At 32.1% G+C, this 22,761-nt stretch overlaps 1 protein-coding gene across 2 annotated transcripts in view; it reads left to right on the top strand.

Moving 5' to 3' along the window:
* The first annotated feature begins 1,772 nt into the window (after positions 1-1,772).
* Keap1 (kelch like ECH associated protein 1) overlaps positions 1,773-22,761 on the top strand; it is a 41,681-nt gene continuing 20,692 nt past the window's right edge. The window contains exons 1-2 of one of the 2 annotated variants that reach the window (XM_088235092.1): positions 16,233-16,354; positions 16,890-17,413. In XM_088235092.1, the coding sequence (XP_088091218.1) occupies positions 17,403-17,413 (11 nt within the window). In that variant the 5' untranslated portion in view covers positions 16,233-16,354; positions 16,890-17,402. Of the gene's footprint in view, positions 1,992-16,232; positions 16,355-16,889; positions 17,414-22,761 lie in introns of those variants that run through there. The other variant, XM_088235093.1, reaches the window with a different exon arrangement.

Genomic DNA, 22,761 nt, shown 5'->3' with positions numbered 1-22,761 from the left:
AAAAGTTTGAATGTTTTATTTACGTATGTTTTTTAATCTAGAAAATGGGGGATGTCTTAAAACTAATTACAAACATGAAAAAAAAATACTTACAGAGCTAGGTCCTTAACTAATGCAGTTCGTTATTCTCACTCTTCACTTATATCTTAATTCTACCAATGGTTTCACTTATGCGTAGAGTTGACAGATGGTGGTTTGAATGCTGTGCTCGTATGAGAACAAGCTGGGCGATGTCATGGGCGGAGACCTGCCATGAAAAGAACGTTGGTGTTTTTTTTGGAATTCGGTCCCGTTGGTGGACGACAGTCAGCTGGAAGACTGGCGTGCTGGCGGTGCAGGAAACTGGCTTCCTTGGAGGACGTACACGTGTTAAAATAAATAAATACATTTTTTTACTTCATTTCTTCTTACTATGTTATATTTTTAATTCATTTACTGCTCATATGTTTTATGCTCTTTTTTCACATTGTGACATTTTCTTACTTTTTTATAATGCATTGTTTTCCTCATGTTTTATTTTTACTACATTTACTACTTATGTTAATTTTACTTAATTATTTATTATTATTTTATATTTTCCTTAAATTTACTATTTTTAAATGTTTATGATATGTATAAAATAAAACATAAAAATCAAAATATTTTGTTTAAATGTTTCCGTGTCCTAAATCTATACTTATATCGTCTACGTTTTTATATTAAACGCGTCTCTCAGACTTGAAATCAGAGATCTATTACATTGTTGCTTTATTATCCTGGGGTGATATTTAAAACCCTCTCGCGGCTGTAGAAAAACTTTTATCTCGCGTATTTTGTATGAAAATACACGAGATAAAAGTGTTTTCTATGACCGTGAGAGTGGTTCAGAATAGCACCGTCAATGCCTGTTTTCAAATCAAAATTTTAATTGAATAATATTAAAAATAAGTTCTAATTTATTTTTATTTTTACTTCGCTGTCTATGAGCATTAGAAAAGTTTTATGCCGATAGCTCTACATAATACTTGTCATAATACCTGCACGTTTTTAAAATAAATTTATTGGTTTATTAAACATGTTTGTCCTGTTTATTTGTAAGATGTTTGGTTTTGTGATCCTCAAATAAAATGTCAAATAATACCCGTTCTGTAAAGGTAAGTGTTCTTTTACAAAATTAAAAATTTGAACATATTCAATTAAGGTATTTATTATTAAAAAATATAATAAATATGTTTGGGTCTTCAGTTACCTTTGTGTCAGAATTTTTGAAAATTTACAGAATCATAACCTAATTTTTTTAACGTTTACGAACGTCCCAAGTGGCCCACATTATTTCAGTGTCTAGACCTTGAGTCTAGGTGGTGTTGTGGTTCTCACCTGTTCAGAATCCATGTCCGGGACTCTGCCATTTGCGAATGTCAGCTAGATGAGGAAGATTTAAACCATATTTTTTTTGGATGCCCCATAAATGATTGTTATCCTGATTTCCTATCCGACCTCTCTGATATTAATATCCCATTCCCTATTCATATTCTAACTCTCCTGTCCCCACCCAATAAACGTGTATTTAAAATTCTATGTAAATATCTAGTTGTAAATGGTGTAAAGCTGTAAATATGTTTTATTATTATATGTATATATTATATTAAATACTAACATACTAACTTGTACATATTATATTACTAACACATGTGTATATATGTAAAAAAAAAAAAAACTACTCGACACTGGCCAGAACACCCAAGTTGAGATGTGAAAAGGCCATGAAAAAACGAAGAAGAAGAAGAAGAAGTAGGTGGTGTTGATAATTGTCAAGTCGTCAAGTGGTATAATCTCTGGTCAAGCGGTTATCAAATGTCAAGTAAATGAATTAAATGTAAATAATCAAAGATTTTAAAAAAAAATCGGAATTGGATAAATGAAAGTTAATACTTATGGTTTCTTAATACAAAATGAACTCCCCGTATTTAGTGCAATAATAATCATATCTGTTGTATAAGTTCAAGTGTAGTGTAAGTATTCTTTATAATTTGTAATATTACTTTTATTGTAATTAATATTTGGCAATATTATTAGAGTATTAATGCACTTTTTGATATAAACTCTTTGGAGTAAAGGCAGTAAATTTGTTTATTCATATTTTTTGCAAATTGAGATGTTCGAAGTACCATATTATGATAAGATTTAGATATATGTAATTTAGATTTAATATGTTCTTGCCAAAGTATTTTTTTTATGTTAAGTAATTACGTAAATATATTTTCATACTTGTATTCCTATAGTAATGTAGACCTCCTTCATTACCTGTTGCTTGATTCAAACAAGTTAATGTTTCGACTAAAATAGATAAACTGAATCCTCATGAAATATTTAGGAAAAAAATGACACTAATATTATGTCTAATACTTGTAATATAAATATTGTCTAGTTACTGAAGTCATAAAGGTTCATTTTCTCCTATTTATTTCGCCTTTCTATCCAAAGACGGAAATAAGGTTTGTTAATACTTCTGTAAGTAATATATCGTCGAGGAAGAAACAATCTAAACGCCAAGATTAAAATTGTGCAGAAGAAACAAAAAATATTATTTTATCAGTGGGGATTGGGGATTCAGTGAATGAGAATACTCCTATGCATATTTATTACATCGTATTGATTTTTACTGTAAAAAAGTATCATTACTTACAATTTTTTTCATTGGTTTTATTGTAATTATGTAAAAGGTTCGTGCAACCATAAATAAATTAATAAATTGATTGCCAAAAAATATGTTACTCGGGTGGTATCAGATTTTTTATTTGGCTTAAAAATGGGAAATACGGTATTTGCATAATTTATTACTGCTTGGCAAACTTTTATAATACTTAGAAAAACAAACAAACAAAAATTTGTTTATTATTTTCTTATGAGCTTCTTAAAATATGCACAAAAGTGGCAGTGAATCGTGAAAATGATGCCTATCTTATGGCGAAACCCTTTTCAATTGCTGAAGGTATTTCCATTTGGTTTCCTTCACTTTCAGCCATTCTTTGTACAGATGAGGGAAGGTAGAAAGAAAGTCCATACATTTTGGTCTTCTAGGAAGTGGAATTCATCACAAAAATTCCCTTTATAGTAAATAAGGCCTTGTGGGACGTGTTTCAAAACTTTTATATTATTAACTATCAAATCATAACATCATTCAGAATGGATTCAGACATTTTTCTGCGTAAATAGCAAGAGCGGTATGTAGTTTTCTCGTGCTTCTTTTGTAATCGAGTGATATTAACTGGGCAATATTATTTCTCAGTTTTGGTTTTACGATGCATCTTTTTACGGCGCTGTGCACAAAGTCACACTCCATTTGAATGTGGCCCTTCCCAACCTATTTCTGCTCAATCTCCGTATCGCATTCCTCAGCTAGATACAGTACAGCATTGGACACAACGGTATTACAATTCTGGTAGTTGCAACCGTCCGACCGAAGTGTGACAGTCCTTATCTAACATATTTGATAACCAATCAACCAAGCACGGCTTAAATAATGATGCTACTAGGTCTGCTCCTGTTTCATCAAACCGATAGCTTTGTACTTCTTTATTTCGCAAATGAAACATTGCAAAATTGTGTGAATTTAATTTGGTTCTTTAGTTTAGCGGCGATTGAAACAAGATTTTCAGCCAAAACCGAAACTTATGTCAATAAGTTAAAAGTCACTTCAAAATGCAAAAAATTGGGCGTTTTTATTGTTGAACCCCATGAGTTCATAGATAAGTGTTTAAATAAAATACACAATTAAATAAAAGGCATATATTTAATGAGTGTTATTGTTTTTTTTTAGCACTTTTTATACATATAGCTTATTCATTATAAAGGAATTACAAAAATATAAATATGAAAGATCTTAGAACTTTTTAACTATAGTCAACAAACCACAAAGTCAGTCTAGTTTTTATTTTTTACATTAGACAATGGCAATTCAATAATTTATAATTTTGATCATCAATAATTTGTTTGTATAATTCTCTTGTTCGTAGCAATTCGGAATAAGGATATATGGTTTGGTCACCTCATTATGAGATTTATAAAAACATAATTGAAACTGTACAGAAAAAAATCCTTCGTTCTTTATCAGTTAAGTGTATTATGGGCAGCCTACTTCAATGTTATGAAGAGCGCTTGGAGTATTTCAAAATTGAAAAGTTAGAAACTAGGAGACAAATTGCAGATGTGATGTACTTGGATAATATAATTCACAATAATTTTGATTCGGTGTTTTGTGTTGAAAATGTGTCATTGTACGTTCCCCGTAGGTGTCCGAGATCACCTGATACATTTTACCTTCCAATGTTTACAAACAATATGGCATATTTTAACCCTCTTGCAAGAATGTTAAGACTTTTTTATTACTGCGTATACCTTCTTATTTTCTCTTTTCTTTTCTTTAAAAACAATTAGTCTTGTTTTTACCTCAATCTTTATTATCACTCAAATTGATTTAATTAAGCCACACACTTATTTTATATAATTTATGAAAGATGGTGGAGGTCTATAATGAGGATATATATGAAGAATGATACCAAAACTGACTCACAAATTGTGTATATTTTGTGTATCCTTGTTGAACTTCCAAATAAAATAAAATAAAAATTAAATAAAACAATCCAATATCTCTGATTACACCCGAGTACAGCCGAATGTAATACGACACATCCGGACTGCAGGTTTCGGCTGAGCTGAAACTCGTTTTACTGGCAGAAACCGAAACTTCGATCGGTCACTAGCGGCAAGTGACCACCTCATACTTATGCATATTTTGTTCTGTGTTTATAGCCCAAAGCACGATTTTTCAAAAACTTCCACAATTCAAGGTCGCAAACACAATATGTTATTAGCAACTAACAGCTCTATTTATTTATCCTTTTAAAATGTTTGTATTATTTTTTTATACAGAATAATGTTCCCTCACTGGGGTGTCCCGTACCAAGGGAAACATTTTACAATAAGTAAAACATGCCTTAAGTTTATATTTATTTCAACAGAGAGGGAAAACATTTTTGAGAAGGGAAACGCCTAGACTTCCATATCCCCTTCTCAAAAATGTTTTCCCCCTCTGTTGAAATAAATTTAAATATGAATAACTCCCAAGGGAGGAAATCCAGCCAGTCTGCAAGCATTTGGACATACTCAAACATTGATGCCTTAAATTAGTTATTTAACAAAGTTAACATAATAATAAAATAAAAACGTAATTAAACTAATTATCATTAACATAATAAGCAATATAAACTAAAATAATCATAAAAAAACATAACCAATTTATATAGACATGTAGACCAAATTTCATAAACAGTACACAAATTTTTACCTATTTGGCTTGATCCACTCATCAATCTGTGCGCAACCCACCCCCACTGTCCATTTCGTAATAGCAATTTTATATTGTTAGTACTTATTAATTGTCCTTATGGATAATGGAAGTAGATTGTACACTTTAACCGAGTAGTAGGCCAATCCTCTTTTGACCGAAAGTTGTATTAATTTTTAATTGTTTTTGCAGCATCAGGGTGGAGTATCTAGTAACTATTGTATTTGTGGAAGGATTTATGGAAGGTAGAAAATAATGTTTGTGTGCGTACAGTAACAGAGCTTTTACTTAAAGTTGTTTTACAGATGTTACATTAAGATTTACGAATAAACCGAGGAAGCTAGTTCTGTTTTTTTTATATTTTTTTTATATAGGAGTTGCTTTATTATTTACCTTGCTTATAATATACAAGGTTTATATTTCAATTTGGAACGATTGTTGCGGACTCACAGATCAAATGTCTTAGGGCCCCCCAGAATAGAATACATTCAAGAGAATTCATAAATGAAAATATACAAACGGAAAAAAAAACTACCTACCCCTTAAAATATTTATATGGCTAAATATTCTAGAGCGCAGAATTGACAGCTGAAAAGTTTATTACCTCAAAATTGAGAAACATTACTTTTCTATATAGCGTAATTTATTAAATCGAGAAACATTATTTAATTTATTGAATAGAAAGGCTTAAATTTTACATTGTGACAATTAAACTATGTATAGTTACAAATTATAGCAAAATAATGTTTATTACTTTTCTTTTTTTTTCAACATGTTTTGACATTTCTATGCATTCTCCCTCTCATACACAGCGTTTAGACGGTGCAATACCTAATGAGCTTTAAATGACCAACTTTATCAGGCGAAAATGAGTCTGATTTACTTTAAGGATAGAGGTCTAATTCCTAACCGCCAAATTAGTCTAACGTTCAACATAGCACGGCACCGTGAAATAACATAGGTTCGATTCATTCATAATAATTATGTTAATTATTTTATTCATCAATAGGCAGGTAAACACACGAAACAGTACACCATGAGGCCGAATAATCTCCACTCAATTTATTTTCGTAATATTTTCACCCACGAGTAGAAACTAAATAAATAAAACCAAAAAAGAAAATAATAAATAAGTATCCACCCACCCTAATTTTACCGGACCGAGTGGATTGGCACGATACGCGTGGAACGGGCCCCGTACATGACAGGCACAATCAATCAATCATTTTTAGAATAATAATATATAAGATGCTGTTTCCTCTGTGTAGAGCCATACACATAACCATCAATGAAACAAAGAAACGTGTTGTTCTAATAAAATACAAATTTTAACCTGTTTTATCAACGGATTTATGTCACTAAAATGGGTGGGGGCGCCGGCGCAATCTGCGTGTTCATTTTGAGCAATGATTTTTTTTTTCATTTCTATAATCTGGCATACTCCTGTGATTCTACTGAACTGTTTCTATTTTTGATCTCATTAAGCACGAATTTGAAGTATTCTAAATAATAATAATATAATCTATTTCATTATTTTTGTTAAGGATAACATATAACGCCATTTTCCTCGTGGGACATCAATTATTTGTTGACAAAACTTAACTGATTCCCTTAAATTGAATTATTTTTTACATTGCTAAAATAATTCAATTATATGCCAAGTAAAATATTATGTCTTTTATCATTATGGATAACGCATATAGCGCCAAGATTCATGAATTTTGATTTTCATTTGTACTGTGGATAACTTATATAGCGCATCCGGGATCCGGGTAACGGGGTCCGGAGGGCCGACCGATTTTTCTAGCATGTCGCCTGCTAGTTTTGTTTTATGGGTACACGTGTCGCAATAAAATAAGACAAATTTCAACTTGATGGATCAATAAATTTCTCTAGTTTTTTATATGGATTTTCGATTAAACGTATTTATTTTAATAAAATACATACGAAATACTATGGGGGTCCAAAAAATTCACGGAGTAGAGGGAAGGGGGTAAATAGAAAGCAGGGCCTCGATTACAATGGGAAGTTAAAATTTATCTTTATTTAGGAAAAATAAGAAACTCGCTGACAAGCCGGTTTCGCGGTTTAGTGGGTTTCATTAGTTTTCTTTTATATTTTCTGTTCATATTTACCTTCTTAAATAAAAATAAATCTTAAATTTTTTCTACAAAGTAAAATTAAGTTTTCTGTATGAAAAGCAGAATATGCATACATTTTTTTTAAACATGTTCAATAATTATAGCTTACGGATGAAGATACTTTAAATGTTCATGCAAATATACTCTTTTTCGTACACAAATATCGATTTTTCTTTATAGAAATCATCAGTCGAAGATAACTCTGTTATCTTCATGGGAAGATTGACAATGGTGTTATCGCGGCCCTGGTGATATTTTTTCTTTTCAATACAAATATTATATTTTAAGATATACAAATTTTTAGATCTTTAAATTTATTAATTTATACCCTCGAATTTTTTTTATTGTATTTGTCTTGGAAATAGGCTGCGATTACTGACCTGACTGCTTTATAACTTGTAAATTTCTTTCCTAGATGATTAATATTAATCGGACTCTCGAATCATGTTAACTGAAGGCTAATATTATTAATACCGTACGTTGTATTTTTTTGATTATTTTACTTGTAAACATTATCTTCCTGAAAAGTGAAATTTTAATTCCCCATTTGACACAATATTAAAATAGGATTTAAAATTCTACCATAAGTAAAGGATGAAACACAAATATGGTTTTTACTCATTTTAAAGTTGATGCACCATTTGTTTTAAATAAAAATAATAAGTTTATTTTTAAGTTAGATTATTAACCTGGTCTATTAAAAATAATTATTTAACTTTTCTATCTCTGAGCTGCTATAAAAGCGTTCGGAATACCAGCCCTGAACAAACACTCGACAGTGTAAGGTGTGTGGATGTGGGTGTATGTGTGTGTGTCGAACGCGTGGATCTGTTTACTAATTCCTATTATAAAAATAATAAATACAGCGTAGCACAGTGACTCGGCGGAAATTTGCTTATCATTATGGCTATCATTCCCAAGCAAAAAATATTATAAATTCTCTCAACAAACTGGTAAATCACCTCGATATTTAGAAAATATTTGGGTTTTTGTCATTTCAACACTTTAGACATGAACTGAAAATATAATTATCTATATTAAAAATATATGTTAGGTTAGTACTGCGTCATATTTAAAAAAATGGTTCATTGTTCTTGCATATAATACATACCTTGCAATCAAGTATGTTTGTAGTTTGTGAGTAATATAAAAAATGAAATATTTAATATAATGGTGGATTTCAGAAGCGGATTTAAAAAGAAATAAGCACCGCTCTACATCACTGTTTACTGTTTACATTAAAGGCAATATTCGCAAGTGTGTCCTCGATATACTAAATAACTACTGGGCCGATTTACGTGCGGTTTTTCAGAAAATGATGAGCTTTGCCATGGACATTTTTAAAATTCTTAAAATCTTGTATTCAATCAGCAGAAAAAAGTTATAGTCCGGGCGGTAGCGTTGCATTTTATGTAGTGTTTTTACGCCGATCGGTTGTTATCTTTTTCGATAGATCTCGTATGACTAATTATTGAACCGAGCGTCAGCTGACGCACCAGCGGCGGAAGTGTGAGTGGGAGGCTGCGAAAGAGGTAAAGAAAACTACTACTTCTACTTCATAGTTGACATCATAGTGAGTTTTTAAAAAGTCGGCAACTGCATAGTGGAGGGGGGATTATGCGTCAGTTGCTCGCATGAACTTGTAAAAAAAAATACGTAAAATAAAGTCGGCTGAAACTTTTTTCAACTCACTATGATATCAACTATTTTTTTTAAGTTTCGCCATGCAGCTGACGATGTTTTTTCAACTCACTACGATGTCAACTATGTTTTAAAAAACGTCACAGCCGGCGTACTATCACTTTTTTTTACCACATTCGCGGTCTCCCACTCCCAGACCCACCGCTACTCGAGCAGCTGACGGTCGGTTAACCGATTAGTTCATTAGTTGTTCGACATCAACTGTCGATATCAAAATCAGCCGGCTTACTGTGACTTTCATTTGCAACGCTACCTCCCGGACTATTAGGATTAGGAGCGTAAATGTTTTATTCATCGACCTACAGGGCTGCATTAAGCGAGAATGCATATACTGAAAAATTGAGAGGATGTTATTTTTTTGTATATAAAAACAGTTTTTATTTGAATGTTTACGAACAACATTCTTTTTTTGTGGATCCCAATCAGATTATTTTCTTGAATTCCGTATAATTTCTACCCATTTATTTTTTTTTACTTGATTTTTGGCAATACTAAAATAAAATTAACTGACATTTAATACATTTTTGAAAATCGTATTCCTACATTAAGAACACCCGTGTTAGCAAAAAAAGCAAAGTTTGGCACTAAAAAAAATAATCTTAATTTGAATATTTATTATTTTAAGTTATAGAAGAAAAAAAAAATATAAATAAGTACCTAGGTACCTATTTACAATTGAAAAGTTACATCGTCTTTTTTACATTTATCCGAACGGTTTTTACACGCTTTCAAGACGCAATCAGGCATTTTGGTTTCTAATTAAATATCAAGTTCACGTCAAAACCTGGCAGGCGGTTAAAGAATGACTAAATACGCGTTGGGCGTGACTGATCGTTTGGGCATGAGTTAAGTTTTTTAATTTTGGAGGGCTCAAGGTACAATATGTGTATTAATAGGTTAATGGTTTTGTTTAAGAAAACTGAACCTATTTCTATGGCTAAGTAAAAGCATTATGAAGCAAAGTTTGGTATTTATTTTAAGAAGAAACACGATCTGACTCCATCATACAAACGTATTCCGTATTTTCTGACTGGATTATGGCACTAAAGCAGTATTTTTTTACACACTATGGATATTTACTATTGGCGTGTCCCTATTTATTTGTTTTTTTGATAAATTGTTTACTATGAGAACTAGAACCATCCAAAAACCCGTAAAAACGCCCTGTTTTATCTGCTGTTCTCCGGTGCACGGTAAACAAATATGATTACTTTTTTCAAAAAATGCAAAACGTATCGATACAGAAAATTTTGATCTGATACTATGTCTAAAAAAGTAAAAAATCTGTTCAGTTTTGAGGTGCGGAAAACGGGACAACGAACGTCGTATTGTCTATTTAAAAAAAGGTCTGACGTGTAGTTGTCTTTTTCGCACAGTATTGGGGAGGCATCTGCAAGACAGTAACAGGAAAACAATGTTTAAATACATATTTATCAACATTTCCTGTCGCCGCATATCCTCACAATTTATGTCATCCGAAACACAAAAATAATACTCGTACATATCTAATTTGAACTTAATACAATAATTGATATCAAACTTTCGATTGTGTTCATTTAATATATATACGAGTGCTTACTCAAATCTAGCAATAGCAAAGCATTGCCGGGTTCAGCTAGTAAAATACAAAATTGACATATCACGAGAACAAATTGACAATGATCATCTTGAAAGATTATCCTTATAATTTATAATATAGCCAGTGTAGCGCAGAGAACCAGGTCAACCACAAAGTTAGTGCTTCAAATATAAATTTTATATTATTTTGTATTTAATGAAATGTGTATTCAGCGCTTACTATTAGGTAAAAATCCTGCAGATTATGATGTAGATCCTATATAGATCCTGGAGATTAGCCAGCCTCACGGCGTACTGTCCACTGGTCTGTGCGTTTGCCTGGCATTCCATCATTTAAAAAAATATAATGCAACAAATATCAATCCACCTTATGTTATTTCATCGTGTCGTGTGGATTTTTGCCATGGTATGAAATGTGCCAAACTCCTTAGTTTACGCTGGCTCGACGTTAACGGTAATTTAAAAAAAAATATTAACAATAAACATAAGAATTTTTTCAAAATTAAAGTTTTTATGCTCCCAGATCATAGCATAATATGTACTGTTAGCCCAGGAATTTCAGGTCTTAAACATCAAATGTTTCACAACCAGCTGATTTTTTGCACATGTGTTCTAAATGTGGTACTTAATTATTACTCGAAGCTCCCCACCCCTCTCCTGCGTGCGTCTTGAGATATTTCAATATACAGAGTGTCTGGTGGTATAGTATATACTTAAATAACACTGGGAAACATACAAGACGACGACATAATATTAGTCAAAAATGCTGACATACATAAATATAACACCAGACAACAAAAACACTATCATATTGAAAAAGCAAAGACAAACACAGGACAGTCAAAAATACTACATAATGGACTTAAACACTACAACGACCTACCTTACTACTTGAAAACTTTTTAATGGAGACAAATTTAAAATCAATCTGAAAAAGCACATGATGACTGAACTAACTAGACTAGACGAGACATAAAATGACTAGACAATATTAAATTTCTAATGTAACCCTAACGGGTTTTTTAAAATTGTAAATGAATAAAAATAAAATAAAATAAAAAAACCGTTATAACTTAAACGCAAGCAGCTAGAATAAATTGAAGTATTGCGTTTTAATCACAATAATATAACAAAAAATCAGCTGGTTATGAAACAGTTGATGTTTATGGCTATTTTTGGTCTAATATTCCTGGGCCAATGATTTTTTCTAATAAATATTTTTTCCTTAAAAGTTATGGACTTTTATGTAACTCGTACATTTGAGGTGCAAAACCTAACATAAAAAAAATTGCTCAGTGCTTAACTAAGAAATTATGGCTTTGTAATCGATAGTGCATTATCGTCACCGTGACATGCATTCTTGTCAAGGCAGCTCTACACGTTGGACAATCCGTTCACCAGCACGCTGGCAAATGAGCATTGGCAAACGTGTAGAGGGACTTATTTGTGGCTGGCAGATATTGTCGGTTTTCAGCACAGATCAATGGGTGATGGCCGAACGAATTGTTAAAGCGTCCACACGCTGGGCCTGTTTTTAGTACACTACGAGCTGCCGGAGAGAGTGTGTGCGTTTTTTTGTCATTTTTCACCTATTTTTCATGGGTTTTCGACAAGATAACGGCCTGAATATGAGCAAGGAAGGAAGTATTTAATTTATCGACTTGTACCATTGAGAAAACTGTTTTTAAAAAGTACACATTATTGATTTAATGTGCATGCTGATGAGCGCCATGTAAATTATTTAATAAGTAAACTACTGCAACGTTTTTATAAAAAAAAAACTTCATCCCAAATTCCTTGTAATTTGATTGTGGATACCGAAAGTATTTTTGCAAATAAATTTATGTACACAAGCTGCATCCGCTTATTCATTGAATAATTGGTCTATAATTTTTGGTAAGTTTGTAAATATCGTACTTTTTATTGTGATGGGTGTTGGTTTCTTTAAATAAATTATTTTTAATAATCGTAATTCGAAAACACGTTTATTAATGTTATTAAGTAAAAGTTTTGATCATTTTTTTTTCTGTTTTTTTGTTGTTGATATATCTTACAGCGATAAATCGCCAAAGTGCATTTTTTCCTGGAATCTGAAATAAATAAATAAAATTTTATAATCGTAACCGCTGTAATAGTTTCTATGTCCATTTCGGCGCCTGAGACAAGTATTTCTTGTGCGCTTTTAACATTCGATTATACACGTCCGCACATTGACCCCCACCGGGAAACACTAAACCAGAGTTGTCACCTCCATCAAGTTAAAATCGGTAGATTCGTAAACTGTTAAGCTTGGGTTTCCTAGGACAGCGGTGCCCGTATCTTAACGGCCGTAGTGAACGGTGATGCGCTGGACAGCCTTCGTAACGGTGATTAGAGAGTGGTTTCCTAGAAAAACGTTGTTGATAACACTGTTTTCTTATGAAACCACTCTCTAATCACCGTTATGGCGGCTGTCTACCGCATTATCGTTCACTACGGCCGTTAAGATACGGGCACCGCTGTTCTAGGAAACCCTAGCTTTACTTGTGACGAGCCACACTGCCAGCGTACTAGTGAACAAATTGGCCAACGTGTACAGCTGCCTTAAGGGAAATTGAATATTAACATTTAATATTTTTATCAAACTGTCATTATTATAGTTTTTATAAGCTGACGTTAAGGCTAAGTCTGATAAAAAATAGGAAAATTGTACGATTTCGCCAGTTATATACGCCGTTCTTTAAAAGTGATCGCGCTATTATAGAAATAATGTAAATAAACATTTTATGTGAAAATATAGGCGTTTAAAAGTTTTACAGAACTAAAATATTTTTACTTTTGGGCCAGCAGATTACGCCTTTTGAAATTTAAACTAAACTTAGGTACATTGGTACTCATATATGGACAAAGTATTTGAGCACAATTTATTCTAATTTGAAAGACAATGAATTAACGTGAAAGTAAATAAATAAAAAACTTTAATTTTGTTTTTAAAAAGAAATAAAAGCATTTTTAAATCGCACGAATTTGGTGATATTTTTCTTATGTTAAATTATGCTTTCAGTTTTCGTTAAAAATAATTAAATAGCATAAATGTTTTAATTAAAACCCTTTTTAATGGAACAATCGTGTTTTTGAGAATGAAATTTTGGCTATAAATATTTTATTACTACCGTTTGTTTTTAGCAAAATTTTAATACTGTTGAATGGCCGATATGAAATATATTTTTTAAAAAGAAAATGACTCTCTTTATCTAATATTTATTTCCTTTTTTTGTCGGCCACGTGGTGTAGCGTAGTGTTGGTCAGCGCGTTTGCCTACCACGCAAGTGGTCTCGGGTTCGATTGACATGAAATGTAATGAATTTTTGCATTATTATTTTTTTGGTCAGGCTATAAGAAATTGCTAGTGGCAATGAGTCCGCCATTTAACATGTTTTATTTTGTATTTATCACATCGTATATTATGGTTAATAAAGATATTTTTTTAAATATAAAATAAATATTTGCGATCTTATGATTTTTTTATTTATTTTTTATTTTTTATTCATTTTTTTTTGTTTTTTTACAATAAACATGATAATTAAACAGAGTATTAAAAAAATAAAGCATAATTACATATCAATAAAGTACATATTAATAGAAAAATAGTAAACAAAAAAATCCCACAAAGGCATGGCCCGTTCGTGGGTATTTACCCAAATATTTAGTTTTGAGGGCCGCTTTCACCGAGTTGTAAATAACTCACTAATAGAAAATGGAATCGAGTTGGGGTAGAGTGGGATTCGAACCACGGACCTTCGGTCCGTGAGTCCGAGACACTATCCACAGGACCACAACCCGATAACTACTATTATTATTACTAAAATATGTTTTCAAAAGGGTCACTACACTAAAATATTTCATAGTGCCCTGGATTGGCGCCGGAAGCGTAAGACTAATCATCTTACCTTAATGTAACAAAAAAAAACAAAATACGCTGCGATTGGTGCACCAATGCAGTGCCCTATGAACCACTCGATGCGGAAAGTCAATGATGGTGAAAATGATTTAATTTATATTTTAAATAGTGCGATTTTGTATAACGTCATTTTCAAATACTAAAATCATATGATTTCCTTACTTTTCATCAGACAGCCAACGATTCAACACTGAATTGAGACACAGTCAGAAACCTTCTGAGCTGGTATTCCGAACGCAATTATAGCGCGGTATAGCGCGTTTATACGTACTAAATACGCGTTATTGAACATGTTTAGAAAAAAAATCTAAACATATTGTATTTTTCATATGGAAAACTTAATTTTAATTTGCAGATAAAATTGAAGATATATGTTATCTTCCCATCATAATCGAGGCACTGGAGACTGTCGAATGCCTTCTCGAGATCAACAAACACCAATACAATAGATAAATCAAGTCAATTTTTCAAATTTAAACAATTGATTACAAATTTATTATTTTTGACATCCCACCTACCGCCTATTAATTTTTAAATAATGTTGCTCGTGGCCTTGTGGTGTAATAGTCAGCCCATTTGCTTTCCATGCAAGAGGTCTCGGGTTCGATTCCCGACATGGTAGATATGAAATATTTATTTTAAAGGCTTTTTTCACACTAAACTATTTCATAGTCCCTGGACTGGTACCTGAAGCGTAAGACTGATTATCTTACCTTCATGTGACAAAAATGATCAAGGCACGCTGCGATTGGAGTACCAATGCAATGCCCTATGCACCATTGGGTGCGGAAAGTAAATGATGATGTTGCTCATTGTTGATATAAGTTTAATATATTTTTTCATTGTGTTTTTTTTTTAATTCGGTATGAAAAATAAGTATCCGATTTTACTTCTCATCTTCTCCGACTGTCCCTATGCAAAAAAAAGTGTCAATTGGTAGCTCCGTTGAGACATGAACACACTTCCGCATTTATTTTTTGATATGTATAAATTGTATGTATTTATTTGATATGTAATATATTTTCTTTACTAACTTTGTATACTATGTGGAAATCTGTTATTAGTTCTGAGTTCATACACTATATCTGTTTGTTTACTAAAAATATGTATGTAGAACTGTTGATTTCCCTAATAAAATAAAATAAAATAAAATAAAATAAAATTAATTAAATTATATTAAGTATGGATGGATAATGCAAGAAAAACTTATATAAATTTCTTTAACAATTTGGTTTAGATGCGCGGTGTTGCATTGCATAAATTCTTTTTTTACAAATAATTTAGATGAAATCTTTTTTTTGTTGTCTGTACATACTTGATATACACCAATGTCCATTGACTGAATACAAATTATTTACACGGTTGTTCAACGAGAACACAACTTTAAAATTATTTTTATCGTCAAAATATCTGTACAAATATCGTCGGTGTGATATCCCTGATCAACATGACTAGGCATATTGATAATGGAGCTGCTGTCACGACGGAACGAAACGGGGGGTAACGTATTACCTAGCAACGTACCGACGAAGCAGCTAGCAACTGAAGGCATTATGCGGTTCAGGCTTGAGACAACAGCCAGGCAGGCGGTTTAATGAAATAAATAACTTGTTTAAAGAAAAAAGTGTAAACGTTGTTGTTAAATTTAGAATATTAAATGGAAACGCGGTCTGACTTTTTTTCATACACACGTATTCCGTATTTTCTCGCTGGATTATAGCACTATAGCAGTGATTTTTTACACGCTAGATATTTACTATTGGCGTGTCTCAATGAGGAAGTTCAGTGGTTTTTTTAAAAAAAAATTATTTGTTAATAGACTATTAAACTAGGTCTTTTTTTATTAATTTTTATATACTGTATTATCAGCGCTACGATTTTTTAAAGTTTTGTATTTCTGAAATAACTCCGCGTGTAACGTCAGAGGTTCATTTCCGCTTATTCTGATTCAGTTTTTCCAATTGGTCCGGAAGCGACAAGCAAACCGGAAATCTTACATAGCTCTCAGATCATAGGTTGATTCGCATGAACCAGTGACGTCATTCAAAGTAGTGCGTTTTTATTAATTTTTCCGTACATTTTCAAGAAACTTTGCACTACAATTTAATGCTCTAATTTTTATCCTGCGCAAGAAAACATTTTTTATATCCAATTTCCCGTAGGGCTGAAGTTCCTCGTTGTTTTTTTTATATTTTATATATAGTTTATTATGGTAACTAGGACCATCCAAAAACACTTAAAAGCGCCCAGTTTTATATGCCGTCTTCGGACGTACGGAATACAAATATAACTATTTTTGAAAAACGCAGAAGGACCGGTACAGATCGGTTCAGTTTTGTGGTGCGGAAAACGGGACAACAAAACGTCGATTTTACTCAGGCATAGTCAGTCCGACGTGCAGTTGTCTTTTCGCACAGTATCGGGGAGGCATTGGCGAGAGAGTGTCAGAAAAATAATGTTAAAATACCTGTTCATCAAAATTCTCATCCACGCGTAACGCGTACCGTCTTGGTAGGTCTCCTAAACGTATAAATGTTTAGGCGGCATAGGACCCGTGACCTGTGATTGTGGCTTGTGATTGTGAGTAATGTGAAGTGCGGCTTGCGATGGCCAAGTGCAATAATTAGTGTGAACTAACATTGATTAGTGACTAATTAATCCCCTTTCTTCATCAGCATCAGATAACAATTCAAGATTTTGTGATAAATATACTAATATGGTCATGTGGTAAGTTGATATTTAAAATTACCAATGGCATGTTCTTAGCACGTTTACTTTGTGAAAAACGTATTTTTATTAAATGTCGTTTTCTACACGTAAATAAAATGCTTATTTTTATTAGTTAATATTATTCGGACATATACTATAAATGTGTTAATTTCATTAAATTTATATTAACGTTTAAGAATAGTTTTCATTTTACCCGGGGGAAAACGAGAACTTATAACAATAGGCAATTTATAAAGTCAACGATATTTGGAGTATTTCCAGATATTTGTAGACACGGCTGGATTCCACTATCTAGGGAGTTGTCAAGTCGGCCTCATGGTGTAATGATCAGCGCGTTTGCCTGCCATGCAAGAGGTCTCGGGTTCGATTCCCGACATGGTTGATATGAAATATTTATTTAAAAGGGTATTTTACACTAGAATACTTCATGGTCCCTGGACTGGTACCTGTAGCGTAAGACTGATCATCTTCATTCATGTAACAAGAATAATCAAGATACACTGCGATTGGTGTATTAGATGCGGAAAGCGAATGAAGAGGATAAGGTTGTAAACAAGGCTGGATTCAATATGTTTCTTTATTGGGTGATACCGTGTGTGTTGGATTGCTTTGGATTGGATTGGATTGCAGTGGCGGCTTTGCCTTACGTCCATGGGGTCAATGACCCCCCAAAATTTGATACCAATTTTTTTTTAAATCATTGTACCCATTGTAAAGAAAGTAATGTAAAAATATAATGTAATTAGGTTTTATAATGTAAAAAAAAATATGCTTTAAAATATATAAGTACCTATTAATACGCATATTTTTATTAATATATTATTATATCGAATACTATACAGTAAAATTACCCTACGTAAATCCGCGCTACATATTTCTCTGCGCGGGTCAATTCCTAAAATGTCCAAAAACGAATGTCTTGTCTCTATAGTTTTGTATCAAATTTAGTATATAATTTACAAGGTGGCCCGGCACCTGTCTTGTATTTTATGCGTGGGAAAATTAAGTCATTTTTAATATTACTAGCAGGCAACAGTCGGTTATCGCCGACTGTTACATGCCAAGGAATTCGGCCCTTCGGGCCTCGTTTTATCTGCCCTGCGGACCTCAGTTGATTAATTATAATCTGGGGCACTCTGAAATTTTGCCCCCTTTAAGCCTCACAATTTATATTTTGCTGTTCGGAGCAATCTAGATGTAATAAAGAATAATTTGTCTTTCAGAAAAATGCTACCAAAACCGCTAAAAAATTACAGATATAATACGCTAAATATCCCGGCGGCCTCCGTGGTGTAGTGTTTAATTGACTCACACACGGAAGGTTCCGGGTTCGATAGAACACAAAAGTTCAATGTGATTTTTCTCAAGTCTGGGTGTTCTGTGATGTAATTCACCACTGTAATTGGGCCTTCTGGCCTGCTGGTGCAAAAAAATAAAACAATCACGGCGCATTTACATTTTATATATATTTCAATACTAATTAAGAACTTAATATAATAGTATAAAACTAATTCAAATTGAGTTTTAACCCCGAAATATAATATAACGCAAAAATATTTGATAGCTGTACCGCGTTCCATATTTACGGAAGCCTCGTCCGTTCCGCAAAGCATCGTCCGACGGCCTTACGAAAGAGACTGCTGAGTTTGTAAAGCGTCGTCTCTGTCGCACGCGTCCAGTGTGGAATAAGTGTATGCGTGACAAAGACGACGCTATACAAAGCGAATTAGGCAGGCAGCGTCTTTTTGTCTGTTACCGTTCCTTTTAATTCGTGATTTGAGCGTCAACATTTCTACAAACAAAAATTAGTCCGATTGACTTTGAAAATAAAACTGAAATTCCTATGCAAGAGTTTGGCCGGTCACCACACCACAGTGACATTTAGCAGGAACGATAAAAGAACAAGAAGAAAGTGGACTGATTAATATATATTTTTTAAAGCTATTTTATTCATCAATCGGCAGGTAAACAAACGAACCAGTACACCAAGAGGCCGACCAATCTCCACTCGATTTCTTTTAGCAAAATTTTCTCCCGCGGGTAGAAACTCGATAAATAAAACTAAAGAAAATAGTAAATAAGTATCCACCCACCCTAATTTTACCGGACCGAGTGTATTGGCGCGATACGTGTGAAACTGACCCGTCCATGACAGACGCAATCAATAATTTTTAGAATAATAATTATATAGATTACAAATATTTTGATTGCTTTATTAAAGTGATTTTTTTATCGAGTTAATTTTCTTACATAATATGCCATATACCTGCACAATATTTTTCTTTATCTTTTTTTATTTTTTATTATTAATATGAATTTATTTTTAAATGTGTTACACTTAGTATTTCCGAATTATATTGTTATTTATATATTAATTATACTAATTATCGTTTCACACGTTTTAGTATTTTTTATAATTGTTGTTTTTACTGTTAGTATTAATTTATTTTTTTAATGTATTACACTTAGTATTTCCGTATTATATTGTTATTTATATAATAATTATACTATTTATTATTTTACAGTTTTGGAGTATCGGTTAATCATTGTTGTTTTAACTGTTAGTATTTATTTATTTTTAAATGTCATATTCGACTCCTACTAACATGTATGTATAAATGCCGCTAAGTGCCGCTCATGTGAATAAAATATAATGAAATAATTTTGGTTTATATTAAACTTTATAACCTTTGTTGCTTAAATGGATTTTGATTGTTATTGGATTTTCCCATTTGATTTTTAAAAAAACTTAAGCGGAAATAGAGGGATGTTTTCAACCCAACCCAAATATTACGTTACTGGTAAAATGTTATAAGAGGGTGGTATATGGTAAATAGTGAAACCTTTCATTCAAAAAGATTGTTCATACTATGAACTAAAGAAACATTTCTATGTAATTAGGTACACCATTGTTGTCAGTGTTATTATTTATCTGCTTATTTAATAAATCGAAATTATTTACAAATGAAACGATGCATCTGTTCTGTTTTTCACAGTTGCAGTGTTATTAAAATATTTTCCCATCACACATAATATAGCATTTTTCTGCGTAGCGTCATGTCTAGGGTTTCTCGATTCCCGGGATTTGGATCCCTGGACCCGGTAATAAAAAAAATAGTGGGCTTTCCCCGGAATCGGGAATCTACGAAAAATCCATTATTAACTTTAAAAGAGACTCCGCGGGCGGCCAAAAGGTCGTACCGATGGACAAAATTAAAAAAAAACAAACATTTCTGTATAATAACATACGTTTTTTTGATAAATTAAAATATACAAAAACTCAAATAAAAGTCTACGAAATTGTTTGCTATTAAATCAATAATAAGCATTAAAATAAGCAAAGTAGACCTTTAGACATGTTGAGGCATTTAACGCCTTATCGGAAAGCCGGCTTCTAATTGTATTATTTAGTAGCGAAATAGAGAAATATCACATTTTTTTCATTTTTAAAGTAATTAAGGTCTATTAAATACTTTCTGTCCAGAAAAAAAATATTTTTTGCTAATTATTAGTAGCATAAAAAATACTTTGAAATTTGTAATTTTGAATTCCCGCGAAAACGGTCATTCCATTGGCCACGCTCCTAATACATCATAATTCATGTTTATTTGTTCCTGGCCATTAAAATTTGTTCAGAACATTATCACGAATCTTGATGTCACAACAACTAAGGCCAAACACGTCGCGTTTTTCTAGCAACATATTTTTAATTTTTTTTTTACGTTTATGTGTGTAAACATTTCTCCACAATATCCATATTGATTTTGAAAATACAATTGATTATTTCTAAATCCATTTCATATATTTTTATCGGTATTCGTAGTATGTGATATTTCCCTATTGCTTGTCAATTCCACTAATGAATGAAGCCCTAGTCGCGTCTGATCACGACAACAGTCCGTTAGAGAATGAAGGCAAGGAATGCAATTACCCACGAGTTGAAATGCTAACGACTTCGTGCTTATACGAGTAACGTGTATATTTAATTATAGGTCATTAATAATTTATTCTCAGTTGTATTTCAAAGTTGACGGAGATAAATTATGGAAGATGTTATCGTAGTATGGAGTGAACGGCAATCTGACACGGGCTACTGCTTCTCTTTATAAGGACATCATGTATAAGGACAGCACAGCATGTGTTAGGGTAAATGGATCATACACATCGAGGTTTGACATCCCTAAAGGAGTCAAACAGAGATGTGTAATGTCACCATGACTGTTCAACGTATATATCGATAACTGTATGAAAGAAGTGAAAGGTTTTAGGATGGGAGCAAAAATGGGTGATTTAACTGTCAATTGTCTTTTGTATGCTGATGATGCCGTGCTTCTTGCTAACAAAAAAGAGAACCTGCAATTCTTGGTTACAAAAGTGTACGATGTATGCTAGGACAGCGATTTCTTGATAAATGTCGATAACTTACTGCACTTTTTTAACCCTGTGATAAACTAAAGTGTTTAAAATCACTCGCAAACGAGTGGAGGCGTATATACAAAAAAATATATAAAAAAACTAAAGTGTTAGTATTTTAAATATTTATTTAATGATAAAAGTAATTTTGTGTACATTATGATTATTTGCATTTTTTTAACGAATAGTAAGACGTTTTCTAAAGTGAGTTGAAATTGATGAATTTTTTTACATTTTTTTTTAAATTTATTTATTTTAATAGAACATTTTTACAATTCAAAAAAAAAAATCACTTGTTATATTTTTACTAAAACTAAAATCCCACCAAGCCACTTTTTGTAGCTTGTTGGTGAAGATTATATTTATACTAACTTAATAATATTAAATTTGGAGAAATAATAATAATAATATTATTTACATTTATAAAAACATGATTCGAAGTTATCAATAAAAGTTTTGAGACAGGGCCTACAAAAAATATTTTGCTCAAATACTACAAAAAGCTCTTATGAAGATTCGGGCTGCTTCCAAACATCACAAATTATGTTTTGATACACTATACAATGGATAATATAAAAGAAAATTTTATTTACCAAGCGATAGTAAAATGTGGGGACTGGGGATTTACCCTCAACATACGGGATTTCAGAATATAAATAATAAATATTTTGACTCATACGAACGCGTCTTAATAAATTTATAAATGACTTTCTCCTTAAATATTTTCTTTCAAAAATGAGCTAAATAAATGTTAGGCTTTATCTTCGAGTGGTAACTGTGAAGTGATTCATCTAGTAAATCTTGTAGAAGAACCTCATACACATTAATAGCACTTCTAAGTCTTTTGGTAAAAAAAAAATTCAAATCTGTGAAAGAAAAGTTTCCACAATTTATATAAAGGACTCAATAACCTTTCATTCTGATCCGATTAT

The sequence above is a fragment of the Micrasema longulum genome, unplaced genomic scaffold (assembly GCF_059751315.1).
Source record: "Micrasema longulum isolate JH-2025_06_02 unplaced genomic scaffold, ASM5975131v1 h1tg001328l, whole genome shotgun sequence".
NCBI lineage: Eukaryota > Metazoa > Arthropoda > Insecta > Trichoptera > Brachycentridae > Micrasema > Micrasema longulum.
The sequence above is the reverse complement of the archived record's forward strand: the minus strand, read 5'-3'. Positions and strand labels throughout refer to the sequence as shown.